We start from the raw sequence: 20,000 nt of genomic DNA, 5'->3' as shown, positions 1-20,000 counted from the left end.
CTAAAAAGGGTGACCTGCAACCCTCGGTTTTCCTGCTCATCATCTTCCCTTATCCCCTTTTCTTTGCTCCTTCATCCATTCATCCTTCACTTTAACTCCCATAATTTAAACGGACAAGAGATGAAGCCCTGTCCTTTGATGAGAGCGTGTGTAAGGGAGTGGGGGAGACAGTGAAGAGGGATTGTTCACAAGGTCTCTGTGATCCCAGCAAAGGGGGTGGACAGCTTTGACATGAAAAGATATTGACGAATATACACAACACCTCAGAAGGTGGCATTGGTGCCCCATGAGATCACTGACAAACCAGTGATGAGATGAGAACGAGCATTGTACATTGAAATTATTTCCTGCCTGGCAAGACAAATTCAATACAAATGCGCTTCTTTTTAGACAGAGTTTAAGGCTTAGAGCTACTCTGTGGATTTGGGGGGGAGATAAGTCAGAAAAACGGACATCAATAACACATTGAAATACACATGACAAAAGCAATATATTTGTCCGTGGTGTAAACCTTTACATGAAATCTTAAATAATTCTCAGCATTGCTTCCGTTGCCTTAATTTAACATGAACAAAGTACATACAGTACATATGTAATCTTAAATCAATCCATAGGAGGAAAGAAACAAGTTAATTGTGAACATTGTGAGGAGCTCTGGCTGTAATTCATATTTTGAGGAAGAGTTTGGTCTGTAAAAATCGAAGTCATCTTTTTAGGAGAGTGCTTTTAACTTAAAGAGTTTACAGCAATATCCGTCTGATATCTATATAGAGCAGGCACGTGTGTTTGGTGCAGCTGACATTCATACCATAGCAGCACTTTGCCCTTTTTTCTTGGGGTCGTAGACGAGCAGAGCTGTTATGCTCTATATAACACAGGGTCAGCATTAGACTTCTAGAGCTGGATCATAAAGTTACACATGGATGGACTCGGCACGCTCAAAAGGATGACCGCACACTTTGGTCATCTCTGGGGACCTACCCCGCTGACACGCAGGCAGTATGCACACACACATGCGCACACACACGCACGCGCACGCACGCGCGCACGCACGCACTTCCTTTCCTTTCCTCCAATCAGTTTGTACCTGATTCATAGAACAAAAATGGAGCAGAAAACAGGGCATTGAGAGACTGAGGTGATCAGGGGGAGAGAGCTGAAACAAAGTTTCTCCAATTTAACAATCAAAACAGCTGAAAGCTAAGTAAATACCCAGTTCATACACAGGATGAAAATCTAAGTAAAAATAGTGCACCTGTCCTCAATATTTTCATGAGTTGTTGAAATTGATTAGGTACATATTTCAAAGGATTGTTTCTGAGGATTCTACCTTCCCAGTGAGGGGGCCAAGCTGTTAACTAAAATGTGGGTAATTCCATCATGTTACACTGTTCCTCCTCATCTATCACTGCCTTACCCTGACATGTTACACTGTTCCTCCTCATCTATCACTGCCTTACCCTGACATGTTACACTGTTCCTCCTCATCTATCACTGCCTTACCCTGGCATGTTACACTGTTCCTCCTCATCTACCACTGCCTTACCCTGACATGTTACACTGTTCCTCCTCATCTATCACTGCCTTACCCTGGCATGTTACACTGTTCCTCCTCATCTACCACTGCCTTACCCTGACATGTTACACTGTTCCTCCTCATCTATCACTGCCTTACCCTGGCATGTTACACTGTTCCTCCTCATCTACCACTGCCTTACCCTGACATGTTACACTGTTCCTCCTCATCTATCACTGCCTTACCCTGACATGTTTTCTCCTTACAATTATCCAGTCTTGTCTTGTGGTGTCTCTGCCTGTTTTCTCTGTACGTGCCTTCATTGATTTGGTCATTCTGCTCTTTCCCCTGCCATTTTCTGGCTCTGCGTCCTCATCAGCCACATTATTACTGTGCACCCTTTCCAAAATAATGACAATATGTCCTCTAACAAAAACAGATAGCTACACGATTTAAACAAGAGACAGACATATTGTGGTGTGAGTTACTGAGTTTATTTACAGTAACTATGATGTCGTCTATGAATGGGACAGTATAACTGTACCGCCTTTGTGGAGTTATGTTCCGCTTTTATTTTCACAAAGGTCTCTTTTTTGAATGCGGTGAAAACATCACAGCGGTTTCTCCATAACAGTTGTCATGGTCACAGCATTTTAAGAGAGTATAACATTCTTCATAGCAAACATGGCAAGAAGCCAAAATACACAGTCAACACAAACCATTCATTGTTAATGGCATTTAATGTTTGTGTTGGGACAAATATGACGTAAAACTGGCCATTCATTATCAATTGCATTCAATGTTTGTGTTAAAGCTGGACTGTGTGTGTGTGTGTGTGTGTGTGTGTGTGTGTGTGTGTGTGTGTGTGTGTGTGTGTGTGTGTGTGTGTGTGTGTGTGTGTGTGTGTGTGTGTGTGTGTGTGTGTGCGTGTGTGTGTGTGACCCAGAATGCGACCCCAAACAGCTGCAAGGGGTCAATAGGTTGTGCTACAAACAGACATTCCGTGCTCCAGACAGACAGACAGACAGACAGACAGACAGACACGGCCCATCTTTACCGCTCAAAAATGCCCCCTTTCAGCGAGATTTGATATTGAGAGGATGAGAGGAGTACTTGGGAGTCAAAACAAGCTGAAGTGTGATGATCTTCAAATATCTATCTTTGTCTTATTCCTTCATTTTGTGTCTTTAGGTCAATTGCTCCATAATAACAACATAGCATGGACAGGTCGTTGCGGACATGACAAATGACTGCTGTGCACATGTCCACTCAGGGTCCACTACATATTAAGTTAAGTCATAAGACCTGGTACTTATGACACGCATAATACTGCCCAAAACGGACATAGAAATCTTTATCTTCACCAACAACAAATCTCACAATAACTATTATGTAACTAAGAGATCCCCTAGGAAACAAACAAACAAAAACAAAACGGTATAACCGGAAGGGACAATGGATCCAACTGAACCGGAAGGGACAATGGATCCAACTGACCCATATGCTGTTGATGAAAGACATTAAAGGAAGGCATAAGAGTATGTGTGTGTGTGGGTGGAGTGATTTCTACTGACCAATGGTATGCTTCACGGTCACACACAGCTTCATTAACATGCATGACCCAATCCAAGTCCAACGCACGCACGCACGCACGCACGCACGCACGCACGCACGCACGCACGCACGCACGCACGCACGCACGCACGCACGCACGCACGCACACTGTACTACACAGGTGTTGTTTGAGCTGACACTTACAGAATTACACCCAAGGTTGTTTCATAGAACAAGACAAATAAGATGTAGTAGCTGATGAGAAAGAAAGAGAAAGTCACCTACAGCTTTCCCAAAGGACACCTCTGTGTCAGTTGACGGGCTGGAACCTTTCTCTTGACTTCGTATTCAACCTATGGAATCATGAGCGGAGCTGTGTAAGAGGCTAAGAGCCATACACAGTAACAGGCTTTTGCTGTCATATCCTTATTAGTTATTTGGTTATTTTATTTAATGTCATTGCAGCATGTCTGTCTGTCAGATATATTCAGTAGGCCTAAATACACATTAACATGTTAACAAAACAGAGATGGTGCATGCAAGCATGCACACACACACACACACACACACACACACACACACACACACACACACACACACACACACACACACACACACACACACACACACACACACACAGAGGAAGGCATGACAGACTGACACAAAATATGCAGATACATAGATACACACAAACACGCACGCACGCACGCACGGGCAGTCTCTCTCTCTCTTTCTCGGTCATGGTGTAATCCCTCTGCAGTGCTGCAGTTGATCAGGATTTGTTCCACCTCAAACAACAGAATGCCTGCAGATAAATGAAAAACCCATTTTTCTTTATCAAGATGGAATCATGGGTAAGCATGTTAAGCAAGGCAGGCAATCAAAAGCTCATCCTGTTAACTTTAATAATAACAGAAACAAACATTGTAGTTAGATGTGTGCATACAGTGTGTGAGCACTGCATCTCCATGAGTGTATATGTGTATGTGCTTGAGCAGTGCATGTGTGTATTTTGTTTGCTTCTCCATGCCATTTTGTAAATGACAAGATGACTCTATTTTGACAACTCTCCAGTGGCCTTTTTCATTGTCTCTTGAGTGACACGAACCTGAACATCTTGTCTGAAACTGAAGAAGCAGCTTTTCAAAGCTGTGGTTGATGTCAATTGTGTTATATTTTAGGAGGGAAAACAGCTTTCCATTTTGTGTGCATGGCAGATGAAATCAAACGGAGGACTCCCAGTAGAGGAACAGAGTATGTGTTTGTGCGTGCGTGTGCACATAGTTGCGTGCATGTATTTGTGAAAAAACAGTGCTACGTGTATACCCAAGCTGTAGAATGATCAGTGAGATTGTGAGTTCTCACAGTGCTGCTGATGTTTCTGGTACAAGTCTGACTCTCCTGCCTCAGCGCAGCTACATTTTGTGTGTGCTCTGCTGCCTGTTTAGCATTGTAATGCCATTTCTCAATGGTCCTCAAGGTTTGAGTATTAATAGTGAAGTGGTGTTGAATAGAATAGGTCCAAAATCAATATTGCAGGCAGCACTGATTGATTTATTACTTGTGGGGTTTGCTCTCGCTCCCTCTCGCTCCCTCCCTCTCTCTCCCTCCCTCTCTCTCTCTCTCTCACTCTCTCTCTCTCTCGCTCCCTCCCTCTCTCTCCCTCCCTCTCTCTCCCTCTCTCTCTCTCTCTCTCTCTCTCTCTCTCCATCCCCCCTCCCCCTCTCTCTCTCTCTCTCTCTCTCTCTCTCTCTCTCTCTCTCTCTCTCTCTCTTTCTCTCTCTCTCTCTCTCTCTCTCTCTCTCTCTCCCCCCTCCCTCTCTCTCTCTCTCTCTCTCTCTCTCTCTCTCTCTCTCTCTCTCTCTCTCTCCCCCCTCCCTCTCTCTCTGTACCTCAGGCTCCACAATGTGGTATCTCTGTAGAAGTGCTTGTGCTCCACGTCTCTGACATGGAGCATTATAGTCTCAGTGTAGACGAGATCTTATCTCTTCAAGATTAACGGAAAGCCTGGTCATTTGAGTACTTTTTGAAACGCAGCACAGGCAGAACAGAATTAGGCTATGTGAAGTCGAACAGACCAGTTAGCATATCCTGATACAGGAAAACAAAAACTCATTTGGAGAGACACATAAGGGGGTTGGTTAGGTATAAGGTACTTATATATACCTTACACAGTACACTCTAATAATATTTGAGTGGAAAACATTCATGTTTAACATGTTTAACATTCAGAGCATGAATATCGCTCCTCAAGACACGCATATTTCTCTATATCTCTCTCTCTCTCTCTCTCTCTCTCTCTCTCTCTCGCTCGCTCGCTCGCTCGCACGCACGCACGCACACATGACACACACACACACACACAAACACACACACACAATCTTCAACTACCTCTACCAAAAGCACTGAGAGTGAACTTTGGCAAACTTTAGCACAGCAATTGTTTACTACTGCTCGAATGCTGCAATAGCTGTGTGGATTGTTTGGCAGATTCGGAGGCTTAGCCCTCATTATCTTTTCACATCCACCGTGAGACATTGAATGGCTCTTTGATAAACAATGTTGTATGATTCCCACTTAATATTTCCATATAACCTTTCACCACTTGTGTCCTGTTCATAAATTGTCATTTCTCAATCTGTTTTTCTAATTCATTCATTATATTAATGTTTAGTGGAAAATGACTAACATATAGCCTATACCCTTTCTCTCTGCAGAAATGCATGAAATTCAATGTGGACGCTCCCATCTGGCTGTCCAAGCAACGGATTCTCTGTACGCTCAACCAGAGCTTGAAGGACGTGCTCAACTATGGCCTCTTCCAGCCGGCCTACAATGGCAAAGCTGGCAAGTTTCTGGATGAGGAGAGACAGCTGAGGGAATACCCCTTCCCCTCCATCGCCCCTGTACCGTATCTAGAGGTAGGTTCCATAATAAAATGTATTCTATATTCGACACCTGTGAGAGAGTGTTTCTGATGCTAGTTTCAAGGAGCCGGACATATACAATATGCCTGGAGACAACTGTTGGGGAATGACGAGACAGGAAACAGAGTCTGAAGTCGGGGCTCAAGATAGAGATGGTGATTTAAACACGAAAGTGCAACAGTGCTCTTGTCAACATACAGTCAGTCCTGCCAAGTACCGACTACAAGGTTATGGATGAAGATAAACTATATGCAGGCCTCAAATCATATCATCAGTAATAATAAGTCTATAATGCATAAAAAAAGCATTATTAACCCTGCTGCTTGCCACTGAGCAATAGTGAAGGTGGCTTGAAGTTCTTGCTATATCCCAACCTTCTCCTGCTACTATAAACAGCTATAGTGTAGATTCTGTCTGAACACAAACATTTAATGCCATTCATATGTGTCTGAGCAAATCAGCTGTCTGTATGTCGTAACTTTTGTTTTATTGGATGATGTACGATGATAAGAGCGCCCCTCACTTCACACGGGTGTGATCTTTTCCAGTATGGTATAGAAATTACAAATGGTGTGTACCACAGAATTACGTGTTTATGTTGACACATTTCAAACTCAACAATAAGGCTACTTTTCTTACAAATGTGAAAAGAACCCAAATAAATAATTTACTTCAAAATGAATATCAATATCAAACTGATCAACTACTTTTCTTTGAAAATATACAAATTAAACTATTTTGAAATTACAAGCACATAAATTCAATAATTCATACAGCAAAATAAATCAAATGGTGTGTACCACATATTGCTTATTTTATTTATTCATTGATGCCAGAGCTCCTGATGTCAAGACAAGAAAGAATGTGTGGTTTAGTTGTAATCAAGCGCACAGAAATAATAAATCAAACGCCCCTTTCCAAGCACTGCTTTTTTCTGTAATCATGTATTTACTGCTCAGTGATCACAGTCATCACACACACACACACACACACACACACACACACACACACACACACACACACACACACACACGCACGTGCGCACACGCACACGCACACGCACATGTGCACAAAGGCTGTTTCCATATACGCTCTAGACCGGATCTGCAACCTGCAAAGTGAACAGATCACAAGCAGTCCAGCTGTGCACGCATTCGCACCACAGACATTGATGGTGCGACTCGTGATTGAACAAAACCTCTCCATGGGTATAATATAAAGGCCATAAACAGCACAGAATAAGCTGGCACTGGTGGCACGAAATGTTCTAATGTTGGTACATGCGTTTTCTTGTTGGAGATTATGGGCTTTTCAAACCAGTTGCTTCACCCTCTTCTTAATCATATGGCGTGCCGGCACTGAATCTTTTAACAGAATGCTGTAACGGACCGTTCCGGCCCACTTTCAGCCCTGGGTCTATTCCAATAAGCCACTGATGGAATAACTCGGTTACATCTTCTTGGCTGACAAATAGCAGTTTTCTAGCATACACTGAAAAGGCTGGATTATCAAGAATGTTTTATTTGACTGAATGCAATCGAAAATGAGAGATGACTGAGTGTGAGCCTCTATTTAATCCATTGATTTAAGCGTAACGATCCAGTCCGTCGTAGTGCAGTGGGCAGTGTAAAAGTCACTGGGTTGAACTTGCAAAGCAGCTCTGCAGACCAAGAAAGTTCCCATTCATTCTGTTTGTCTTCCTTCAACATTACTTGGTAAGTGCTGTAAATGGCACTGTGCATTTTCAAGTGCATTTCCAGCTGGTGCATCCATGTTGGCATGCTAAGCATTTGAGTCAAGTCTGGGGTTACATTAGCCACTTTCATTCTTAACCAAATTACATGGTAAATGGTAAATGGTGCATTTATATAGCGCCTTTATCCAAGGCGCTTTACATAGATTGATTACATTCACCCATTCATACACCGATTGCAGCGGAAGCCATGCAAGGTACCAACCAGCACATCGGGAGCAATTTGGGGTTCAGCGTCTTGTCCAAGGACACTTCGACATGTAGACAGGAGGAGCCAGGATTCGAACCGCCGACCCATGGATCATTGGACGACCTGCTCTACCTCCTGAGCCACAGTCGCCCCATGAATGTGATGATTTATTTAGAGGAGCCTTGCTTTAAACATCTGATGTATGCCCTCTGGCGTGCACAAACACATGATAGACTGTTTTCACAAACAAACCACTTTATCAGAATATGATAAGCTACTCCTGCACTTACCGGCATGAGCAAAGCAAGCTTTGAGATAATAACAAGTTATGTGAATAATGATCATATAATTTTATATGACAACTTTTCATTGTCTATGTGGGCTAGGTTTCTGCAAGCGACAAATCCACTCTGACTCTGACTATGTAGTCATCTGCACCTAAGATGTGAGGGGTTCTCAAGCTGTGGCACACAGCCAAAAATCACCCTTTGGCTCCCAGACAGGTGTACTGTATTATATTATGATGTCTAGAATCCTCATAAAAGAATCTTAGCACATAACACCACTTCTATCTTCACTATACTGGCTCGCTGTTGCAGCCAAATCTAATTTTAAGTTCTTGCTTATTGCATAATGACTCCACTTCATGCGTTAACTCCATGTTACCTAAAAGACCTCATCAACTCTTATATTCCACCACTTGAGCCTTGCGCTCAGATCACAGAATGCTGATTATCTCGGTGCCCCGAGGTCTTAATAATTAAGCAGTATGTGGCAGAGCATTTTCCCATCATGCGCCACTTCTGTGGAATAAACTATACCTTGCTCAATCAGAGAGGCAGGGTCTATTTGTGTGTATTTTGAGACACTTTTGAGAGCATTTCACAGCTGAAGCCGCATTCATTCAAAGTTATTAGCACTATGTGTAGTGGGTAAAAAAGTATATTCATCTTTGAAAGTAATCTCTTTATGTGATTGACTTGGTCATTCGTAAACAGTGTTGTAGTGCTACTTTTAGAAGTGGGTGGACACCCCATAAGACAAGTCATTTGCGTGCACGTGCACAATGCGTGCACGTGCACAATGCGTGCACGTGCACAATGCGTGCACATGCACAATGCGTGCACGTGCACAATGCGTGCAGACACACACTATTAAAACATGCAGACGTGTATAGCCTATTTGGAAACAGGGTTTACAAGAAATGCTTAATCGTATCCATAAAAGGGCCCCCCACCCCCACCCCCACCCCCACCCCCCCAAAATAAATCTCCTGGATTCTCACAGTCCAATGTTGGCAGCACTGCTAGTCAAGTGTATGTTCTTGAGAGGGTGGTAACCAGTGACCACCAGTAACCAGTAACCAGTAACCTTGCGTATTGCAAGTCTTCAATCCATTTGGAAGGTTGTGAACACTATACAAAAATACAAATCCGCACACCAGTATTGCTGCTCCCAAATGCAATTTACCAGGTCAAATTGCATTTGGGAGCAGCAATAGTGGTGTGCAGCTTTTTATTCTCGTATACTGTTTAACTTTAATCTTTTAGCTGTTTATCAGTTTTTCATCTTGAGGGGAGTGAACACGACATGAACAGCAGATAAAAGTCAGAGCCAATCACTGTCTCTTCCAACCCACACCAGCATAAGGTTGCAGAGGTGATAATCAATGTACTGATTGCTGTGGTATTAATCTGCTCTGTATTGATTATAGATTGTTGTAGACTAGAATAGGAATACTTTATATTTTGTTAATCTCCAGAGGGAAATTAAAAACCACAGCTGATCTAATCAGCAAAGCAAACACAATGGAAACAAATCCCCATACCTTTATAACGTTATCCTTTTAGCTCAAATGTCTGACTGTACCTGTGCTGTTTACATTTTTGTCTAATAAAGTATTAAATCAATCAAAGGGAATAAATATAGTAAAACAATAAGAAAAAAAAACATAAGACAAAAACCAACAAATGTCATACTCTGTGTCACCCCTTATTTCTGCTATAGAACATAATTACATTATGCAACATGCAGTGCATTGATGACATTGGCAACAGTCAGTAGCCTACTGCCTCTTTGTCCTGGAGCTGTTTCTCTGTGCGTTTTCTTTCAATATTTGTTTTTGACAAAGTTAAAGAGAGGGTAAGTGATTGTGGTTAAACTAAAGTTTCCCCCCCCCCCGCCCTGTTAAAAGGCACTATTCTGATTTCAATCAATGCTATAGAGTGTTGTTTGTTCAGTGACCTGAGTCTCCCCATCTCTCCAGCTCTAGAAAAATCATTTTCAGGTGGGTTGCAGAAGTTAAGCTATTCAGCTATGTGTGGCGTGCACAGATAGACACTAGGGGGTGCTAGAGCACATTTTGGCAATGTGCCCTTTTGAACCCACCCCCCCTTCAGACAGAATCAGACAGAATCAACAACAGTGCGTGCGTGCGTGCGTAGGCTATTCTGATTCAAAGCATCAGTTCTGTTGGTTTAGTTTCTGACTCCGAGATGACCCGAAAATATTCGTCTTCCTCCATGGAGTGGAGTGTGGAGTGTTGGCACTTTGGCAGACACCATTGTAATTGCACAACAGAGGCAGCAGTGAAGGAGAAAGAAGACTGAACAAAATCTTGCAGACCCCCCCAGGGCCATGTGGGGCTGGTCCATTGAGCTATGGCCTGGGGCTGGCCTGACTGGAACTACAGGACACATGAAGTGTTGCCCAAAGTATTCCGTAAAGAACTGAGATTTGAGTATTACCTGATTGATCAAATATAATAGAACACAAAAAACACTCCTCAGGAGGTGCAAAATCTATGAAGTTGCCCTTTACGTAACCCTATACTGTACCGTAGGTATTTACAATAAATACTGGTTCTGTAAAATTCGTACATTTCACATTCACTTCACCAGGCATCTGTTTTGACACTTCATGCATATAGCGGCTAGGGGTGTCCAACCGATAGCCGTTAGCCATTAACCGTTAGGAAATGTGATAAACGTTAGCCAACATTAATGGCTAATGGTTAACCGATAAAATAAAAATAAAAGCCCACAGGGCCTCTTCTAACTTCCTCCACGTTATTAGCCTACTAGCCAGGGGGGCAAACTGTGTGCACTGCGGAAGCCATCGGGCTTTCGCCAAACATTGGTCAAATAACTATTCATTGCATCTCTGTATGTAATTTTAATTTTATTTTACGGACAGCACGGTGTGGTGGCCATTGCGTCTATACGTGCGTCGCGGTATTACGCACTTGAACCATAGCTACTGGAGTTTCCGCATGTGGCTCACTGTTGGACTCACCACAGAGACTTATTTGACAATTTGTGCCGCTATATTGTCGAGGAGTGGAACGTTAATTCACTCGTCTTATCAACACAGAGTATGCCCGACAGACAATGCAGACAATTTGGCTGGTAGGTAAACTAAACGATGCGGTGGAGGAGGAGGCTTGGTAGCTTAGCTGTGTTATCGGGAAGGAAGCGAGAGTAGTGTAAATCCACGTTATTATATCGCCAAAACCAGGCTAGAGTCTTGGGAACTGAAGGACCGGTGCGTTCAAACCTGAAGATATTTGTTTCCACTGTCGCTTCACTTTGGTCGCGCAGGTCACAGTTGAAAAAATAGGGGAAAAAAAGGAAGTCCCTCTTCGCTCCAGCTCACTCTTGGATTCTACAGTATGTTGAAGTGTCCTTGAGCAAGACAGTGAGCCCTAACTGCTCCCAATGAGCAGGTTGTTTCCTTGCATGGTTGCCTTTGTGCGAATGTGTGCTATTCCACTGCTGCATTGTGTGTGAATCGAAAGACTAGGAAAAAACACTATATAAAATGCAGTCCATTTGTCATGTAAATAGACACATAGGCATACTGTACATCAGCTGCTGCTAGAACAATGTTTGTCTATAAAAATGAGGTTTGTCTTCTATTGTAGACAGCAACTGTCTACAATAGACAATCTGGACAACACTGGACAATCATTAGACTTTCTGTCTGGAAAAAAGATGGTTTCATACCTTTGGCCATGATTGGTTAAATGTTATCAAAACATCTATCTCTGAACTTTCTGCTTGTGCTTTCAGCACTGACTTGAAATAGCTGGGTGTGGCACCGTGGGTTATCAAAACTAGACCAGTGCCCGTTGGCCACCGGCCTACTTGGGAATGATGCAAGTTGGGAACCTAGTGCGTTTTCATAGCACCTGTTTTACGCCTGTGTCCCTTTTGTGCCCATAATATGGACATCTCTGTATCTGTCTGCCTGTCTGTCTGTCTGAAGAGTGCTGTGAAAAGTGGACTGGTTAAAATCAAATGGCAGTTGTTACCATGGCAATCAATTGGCTGAGGCAGAGCCTGGGAATTGTACAGGTGAGGGGAGTCGGACTTAGGCTCATTAGGTCCACTGGCAGAGCCTGACCAGAGCCTTTTGTGGTGCTACTGCCACCGACTCAAGGACGGTCACTGCACTCCCTGTAGTGGTGTGGAACCGTGTGTGTCAAATTTGAAGTTGGTGGGGCGAATGGTTCTCGAGTTACGTGGATTACATACGGATGCCTCCCGAGCGTCTCCCCTAGGGAGGTCCTTGCTGCATGTCCCACTGGGAGGAGACCCCGTGGCAGACCAAGGACCACACTGGCCAGGGAATGCTTCGGGATCCCACAGGAGGAAGTTGCTAATGTTGCTCTAGAAAGGGAAGACTGGAAATATCTTGGAACTGTTGGAACTGTTAACCCTGCGACCCGATTCCGGAGGATAAGCGATTGAAGATGGATGGATATATATATATATATATATAGAGAGAGAGAGAGAGAGAGAGAGCAGATGTCGTCCCCTGTGCTTGTTGCCTTAATACGTATTGTTATTAACGTGTGTTTCTTTTATTCACCTCCTATTCATCCAATTCCCCAATGTGAGTGGCTCCTCCAAAGGCGTGCGGGTGTGTAGGTGTGCATCGTATGTGATGTTCACAGGTTGTGTGTGTGTTTAGTTCTGTTGCGGCGTGTCAATCAAAATGTGGCAGCAATAATACCACACTCGGTTGCAGTGTTTTATCTACCGCAGCTGTCATCATTCTGAAATAATCACAAGGCTCGTCCATCAAGGTGTGTGCCATCAGGGACAGGGGGAGACATAGACGGCACACAGAGGTGTAGCTTCAAAGCCTGGTTCAGGTGTCACATAATAGTGTGTGCTGACTGGCATTAGATGAGCTTTAGCACACACGGGGAAGCTTTGCTCTGTCGCTTTCTGAGACGAGGCTAGGTGTAATGTCAGAAACTGGACTATTAACCTCATTACACAAAAATAACAATGCGGTGTGGATAATGCTAGAGGGGTGCAATCACCATGTACCCTGTTGTTGTTTAGTTGAACAGCATGGTGGGGCTCATATGGTTCCAAGAATGATGAGCTGTATAAAGTAGATAACTGATCATGGTGAGTCCTTCTGGTTCCCCTCCTCCTCTACCTAGCTCTCTCTCTCTCTCTCTCTCTCTCTCTCTCTCTCTCTCTCTCTCTCTCTCTCTCTCTCTCTCTCTCTCTCTCTCTCTCTGTGGTTATTATTATGTTTGGACATGAGTTACTGTTCCAATTATGAGTTGGGGCCCTTAGCAGGGACAGGAAACGACAAAAGCAGATGGAAGTTGCTTGTGCTGGAGGGCCTTTCTTATAATTTATTGATTCATCATTCGATCACCCGCAAAGCTTCTGAATGCACATTAATTCATCAATAGCTCAGAGGTATGGCATGTTTAGCAAGAATTTACAGCCAAAAGATATCTGTTTTGTTACTCTGAAAGTGAAGCTCATATTGTAGAAAATGTTGGCAGGGGGTTGAATGTTGATTGGGCTAACAGATGGGAATTCACCTGGACACAATTAACCGCTCTTCTATTTGTGTCAAGTAAAGATGCAAAATGTGTCTGAGCCTTTGGTTTTACGGTTACATTTTTGCATAGTTCAAATCAGTTGAACATGAACTCAAGTTGGTGCTCAACTTTCCGTGTGTATACATTGTTTGTATGCATTTCAGCAATTTAGTTTTCTTTGCACACTTGTTCCCCAATTGAACAGTTGTCTCCTCATTTACACTACGGTCCTATTGGGCATGGTTTCCTCCACCTTCGATGTGTGAATGGATGATGTAATGCACAATCTGTGTAAAGCGCCTTGGACTACAGGCTGTTATTATCATGTTCTATCTAGACTAGAAAGAACACGCTGCCATCAGTAGGCCTATACACAATCATAATTATAGCACGTTGTTCATTATAAGCTAACAAGCCAAATGGGCATTATATTTAAGTAACATTAATGTTAGAGCAGTCTTTTACTGATATTAATTTTATTCATCAGCCACTTTTTTCTCCTGAACACGAAACTAGACATTTATATCAATTTAGTTACCAACTGCTTTTTTCATTTTATTTTGCCCCAAACCAAAACTACTATTCATTTTGAAGTAGATCACCAACTGAAACTAACTAGCTAGCACTAACAAATTGCTATTCATAATCGTTGCCAGACAGCCATGCACTGTTATCATTTATCTAGAAACCTGAAACTAAATAAGAATAGTTACAATATAATAATAATAATAATAGTACTCCACTTCATCGACTTCAAAGGCATTTGACTCGATCCACAGAGGCACGATGGTGAAGATCCTTAAGGCCCACTCCGGGCGATGGAGACCATATGCAGGGCCAAGCTGGTGACCCCAGATGACAACAGCGAGGAGTTTGACATCCTGGGGTAATGCAAGGGAACACCCTAGCCCCCTTCCTTTTCATCATAGTCCTGGATTATGCACTCAGGAAGGCCATCAGTGGACGATAGCAGGATCTTGGCTTTACTCTAACGCCAAGGAGGTCGAGACAACAGACCTAGACTATGCGGACGACATCAGCCTGCTCTCCGACAACGTGGAACAAGCACACCTTTTTTCAACAGTACTCCTACAGATTATATCAAAAACAGCCGATCTACAAGATCACGCTGCGAATCTGTTCACCAAAAACAGCCGATCTACAAGATCACGCTGCAAATCTGTTCACCAAAAACAGACGATCTACAAGATCACGCTGCAAATCTGTTCACCAAAAACAGCCGATCTACAAGAGCACGCTGCTACACGAAGTTATCACCTATAACATCTCACCGGAACATCCACCTCTGACAACAACAGGAGGCACTGTGCTGAAGGAAGTCAAGGACTTCAAGTAACTGGGCTCATGGGTCAACTGAACGGAGCAAGATCTGAAAGTGAGGAAGGCACTTGCATGGAGGTCCCTGAACGGCATGACCAGTGTATGGATCTCCCTCCAACCTCCCCTGTGAAATCAAACTTGGCTTCTTCTATGCAACGGTGCATGGAGTCTGTTCCTCTATATGGCAATGAATGCTGGACCCTGAAGCCAACCCTGCAGAAGTCTCTAGACGGGTGCTACACCAGAATGTTGCATGCAGTACTTAACTTCAGCAAGAGTGTACATGTTACCAACAATATTTTGGAGCCAGTCACATTACCAGTTGACTAAAGAGTCATGGCCCAATGGGAGAGTAGTAACACAGCACCGTATAGCCTACAGTTGTCTGCCCCACCTGGAAGCGCGTCCACGCGTGCCAGCCACTGGAGTGACTTCACTAAAAATACTGAAGTACTCGAGAAGGCGGAGACCATCAGCATAGAGGCCTTACTGTTGAAGTCACAGCTGCGTTGGGTGGGACATGTTGCCAGGATGGAGGATCATCGCCTGCCAAAGATTGTACTGTACGGTGAACTCTCCTCTGGCCATCGTAACATCGGTGGTCCAAAGAAGAGATATAAGGATTGTCTAAAGAAATTCCTCCGTGCATGTCACATTGATCAGCACCAGTGGTCTACCCTCGCCTCAAATCGTGATATACATTGTATTTGTACATAATTCCTGCTTGGAAATATGCACGCACGCATGTATTTGCCTTCTTCTTCTTCTTCTTCCTCCTTAACCGTGCAGTCGATTTTCGCGAAACTTGGCAATACAGGGCTATGCCAAAAAAACAGAGTAATTATTGTGTAACTGTTTATCATTCTTTAGTGTAATTATTGTTTAACTGCTTATCATTCATAGTGTAATTTTTATTTAACAGTTTATCATTCAAAGTGTAATTACTGTTTAACTGTTTATCATTCACAGTGAAATGTTTAACTGTTGTTTATCATTATTTAAGTGTAGATCTATAAACCACATCAATAAAATCATCTTTAATAAGATCAAATACACAACAATCAACAGACAATCATCACTGTCACATCGAATCTATAGAATTCAATCCTGATCCATAAATAACTAGATAAAGTTCCCCTCGGGGCACATGTCTCCACCAGGGCAGGTCAGGCCTTCTGATGGTGCTATAATAGGCCAATGTGAAAAGGGTGCCATTTCTTCTTACGCCTTGGATGGCAATTGGATGATTTGAGGCAATTTGTTCCAAAATTGTGTTTTGCAAAAGTCCACCTGTTGGTGGCGCTATAACAGGCCAATGTGAAAAGGGTGGGATATATTCCTCAGCCTAGTAGGAAAGTCTGTGAAAGATTTCACTGAAATTGCACACTGCGTTCATGATTTGAAGCATTTTGTTCCAAAAATGTGTTTTGCAAAAATCCACCTGTTGGTGGTGCTATAACAGGCCAATGTGAAAAGGGTGGGATATATTCCTCAGCCTAGTAGGAAAGTCCGTGAAAGATTTCACGTATATTGCACGCTGCGTTCATGATTTGAGGCTCAAAACGGGCCAATCCTGCAAACTTTGAAATCCAATGTTAGCCAATTAAGATGGAATATGAAATATCGGACAGATGCGGCTTGAACACATGACTATAGAGATAGTGTGTAACGATTTGCGGGATTTTTGGACAGGAGTAATATAAAAAAAAATGTTTTTCTAAAGTCGGCCTCCTGGTGGCGCTATAACAGGCTGTTCTGGAAAATGTGCAGAAGAGGTTCATCGTTGGCATCCAGGGAGTGTGTTTGCCATCGACCGGGTTAACGGTGCCGGAGATTAGCTGTACACAGACGGACAGACGGACACACACACACACATGGACACACACATGGGCGGAGTGCAAAACATACTCTCTCCACATGCCTTCGGCCTGGTGGAGACAACAAACACTACAATATAAAACATGTTATCAGTAATAATTATATGCAACTTGACACCATTATACCAATATAATTACAAACTGTCTGTACTGCCAAAGAAATTTGAAACTGAATGATACATTAATTAAATAATGACTGCTACCAATTTAAAATAATAAATTACCTACCATAAAAGAATAGCCCTTATAGAACACTAAACCAAATTAACTTACGTCAAACCATCACTATACCCGCGTATATTTTACCCGATATAATATATTCCAGTAGAAATATTTACAGCAATATAATTATGGCAATTTGAGGTAATCTTTAATATTTCAACATGGACTAAAAAAATAGATGTCATGTGGGGCGGAGGCGCTGGGAGGTGGTTGGGAACTTCTCCTTTGGTCCACCCATTCCTGGGACATGTGAGAATGATCCAGTGAGAAACAAAAGCCCATTGTGGGTGTAAGGGATATCACTACACACGGGTGAAATTCACCTGAACACCTGCATGTATAAACAGTGAGTGGTGCAACAGCGCCCCCTGTTGGTACCCTACACATACATAGGGACACCAAGACACGTGGACGGACAAAGCTGGGCATTGGAGTGGCTGCACCCTATGGTTGCACCACTCAAAAACAGGGATGTGGGCAGGGAAACAAACCTACCTTCTATGATGTCACTGAGCATCATGAAGGTACCCAAGGACCCACCCACCTCAGACATCAGCAACATTATGAAAATCACAGAAACATAATTGTCTGGGTGAAAATCCAGACAAGGTAGCGACAACTCAGCCTGTGATTCTTATTTGTGCATATTGTTCTTATTGCGTATTGTCTTCTTTCTTGGTCCCGCCTTATTGCTGCTTGCAGCTATATTTATTATTATTATTATTATTAGTAGTAGTAGTAGTAGTAGTAGTAGTAGTACTGTAGTAGTAGTGTTTGTACTAGCGGTTGTAGTATTCATAGTAACATTAATAAACATTATTAGTTTATAATCTGCCTGTTCTTACCTCAGTGGAGAGATCGTATCTGTCGGTCTGCCAGGTTGTTGAAATGATCCGGCCGTCTATGAATTGATCTATTCATTGATTCATTGATATTTACCTCTCGGTTAGTTTTTTCATGACACACACACACACACACACACACACACACACACACACACACACACACACACACACACACACACAGTATGCTATCATAAGTCAATGAATCAGAAAAGTTCCTTTTCTGGTACATGACTGGTTGTATACTGTGGCTCCCAGGCAGAAATGACTGTTGTTCTGTGCCATATTACAATTTACAATTTAGGCATTTAGCAGACGCTCTTAATCCAGAGCGACTTACATTAAGCAATAACAAAAGCATGGCATACATCACATATATAAAACGTAGTTATCATGAATCATGCGTAGACTAAGAACGTAACAGTGGAGTATCTATGTAAACTATACATACTATACTATATAATATATTATACATGTGTACTATAAAGTGCTATGACTACATAAAGTGCAATTCTAGAGCTGTCTACGTAACAAGCTATAAGTCTGTTTAAAATACTATCTAAGTCTACATAATGTGCTATCTAAGGGGCTAGGCTAGGGCAAGTGCTACGGGCCATGGTGGAGTCTGAAGAGGTGGGTTTTCAGACTACGGCGGAAGATTGGGAGTGAGGCTGCAGTTCTGACTGTGATGGGAAGTGCATTCCATAGTTTTGGAGCCAGAAGGGAGAAGAGTTTGGGACGTGTGGAGCGTTGTCCCGGCGTTTTTAGTGAAGGTACCTCCAGCTTCCCTGCGTTGGCTGATCTGAGTGCGCGGGAGGGTTTGTAGGGTACGATCATACTTGTGAGATATGGGGGGGCCATGCCTTTGGTTGCTTTGAATGCCAGCATCAGAGTTTTGTATTCTGTGCGGGCAGCGACCGGGAGCCAATGGAGGGAGCGGAGAAGGGGGGTGACGTGTGAGAATTTTGGCTGGTTGAAGACCAAGCGGGCTTGAGTTAATATAAGAGTATTAACTCAATGGATACTCCACAATAATAACTGTTTCTAATACACCACTATTAGTATGTGTTATGGGGACCTCCAGGGGTCCTTGAAGGCGTTCCAGTGGGTCTCCACCAGCAACGTGTTAATAAAACATCAGTTTCTGCAAATCTGCAAATGTACTCGTCATATTGTATACACTAACACTACCACAGTGGTTCTAAACACTCTATAGCAATGAGTACTATCATCACAATATAGAGCTATTTAACTCTTATTTTTAACAAAGGAAAATCACTTACCCTATACCTTTAAGTTCTTTTTTATTGGTTCTTACTTATTGGTATCACTGCTATGTTTTAAATGTCCTCATTTCAATATTTGGGTTTTGCCAATTATTTGGCGGCCCCAGGTTGAGAATCCCTTCTCTCTACCATGCACATTTTATTCATTGAAGTAAGTTTCAGATTGTAGCTTTAAGTGTGTCCCCTATACACTTAGCCTGACACTCTTTAAGTGTGTCCCCTATACACTTAGCCTGACACTCTTTAAGTGTGTCCCCTATACACTTAGCCTGACACTCTTTAAGTGTGTCCCCTATACACTTAGCCTGACACTCTTTAAGTGTGTCCCCTATACACTTAGCCTGACACTCTTTAAGTGTGTCCCCTATACACTTAGCCTGACACTCTTTAAGTGTGTCCCCTATACACTTAGCCTGACACTCTTTTCATTTCGTTTCACTTCATTATTCAGACTGAAAGCCCTCCCCACAGCAGCAGTTTATGGGATGGGCATTGTCAAAGCGTCTTCGGTGATTGGTTCATACCAACCAATCAGAATAGTAGGAAAGCAGATGACGTTGTTGTCAATCATAAGGCTATGACTAACCCGTTTGCTAACCAAACAAACCACAGCCAACAGAGCGCTACTAGCATGTGAA

General features: G+C 42.9%; 1 protein-coding gene across 1 annotated transcript in view; it reads left to right on the top strand.

The window, feature by feature from the left end:
- The window catches only part of shank3a (SH3 and multiple ankyrin repeat domains 3a), a gene marked incomplete at both ends in the record, with an annotated part of 322,930 nt that overhangs the window by 45,233 nt on the left and 257,697 nt on the right, over window positions 1–20,000 (top strand). The window contains one exon of the mRNA XM_079500504.1: window positions 5,788–5,991. Within this exon, the coding sequence (XP_079356630.1) occupies window positions 5,788–5,991 (204 nt within the window). The remainder of the gene's footprint in view (window positions 1–5,787; window positions 5,992–20,000) is intronic.

This window comes from Electrona antarctica (genome assembly GCF_951216825.1).
Source record: "Electrona antarctica genome assembly, chromosome: 5".
NCBI lineage: Eukaryota > Metazoa > Chordata > Actinopteri > Myctophiformes > Myctophidae > Electrona > Electrona antarctica.
Note: the sequence above shows the minus strand (reverse complement) of the source record. Positions and strands in the feature narration are given on the sequence as shown.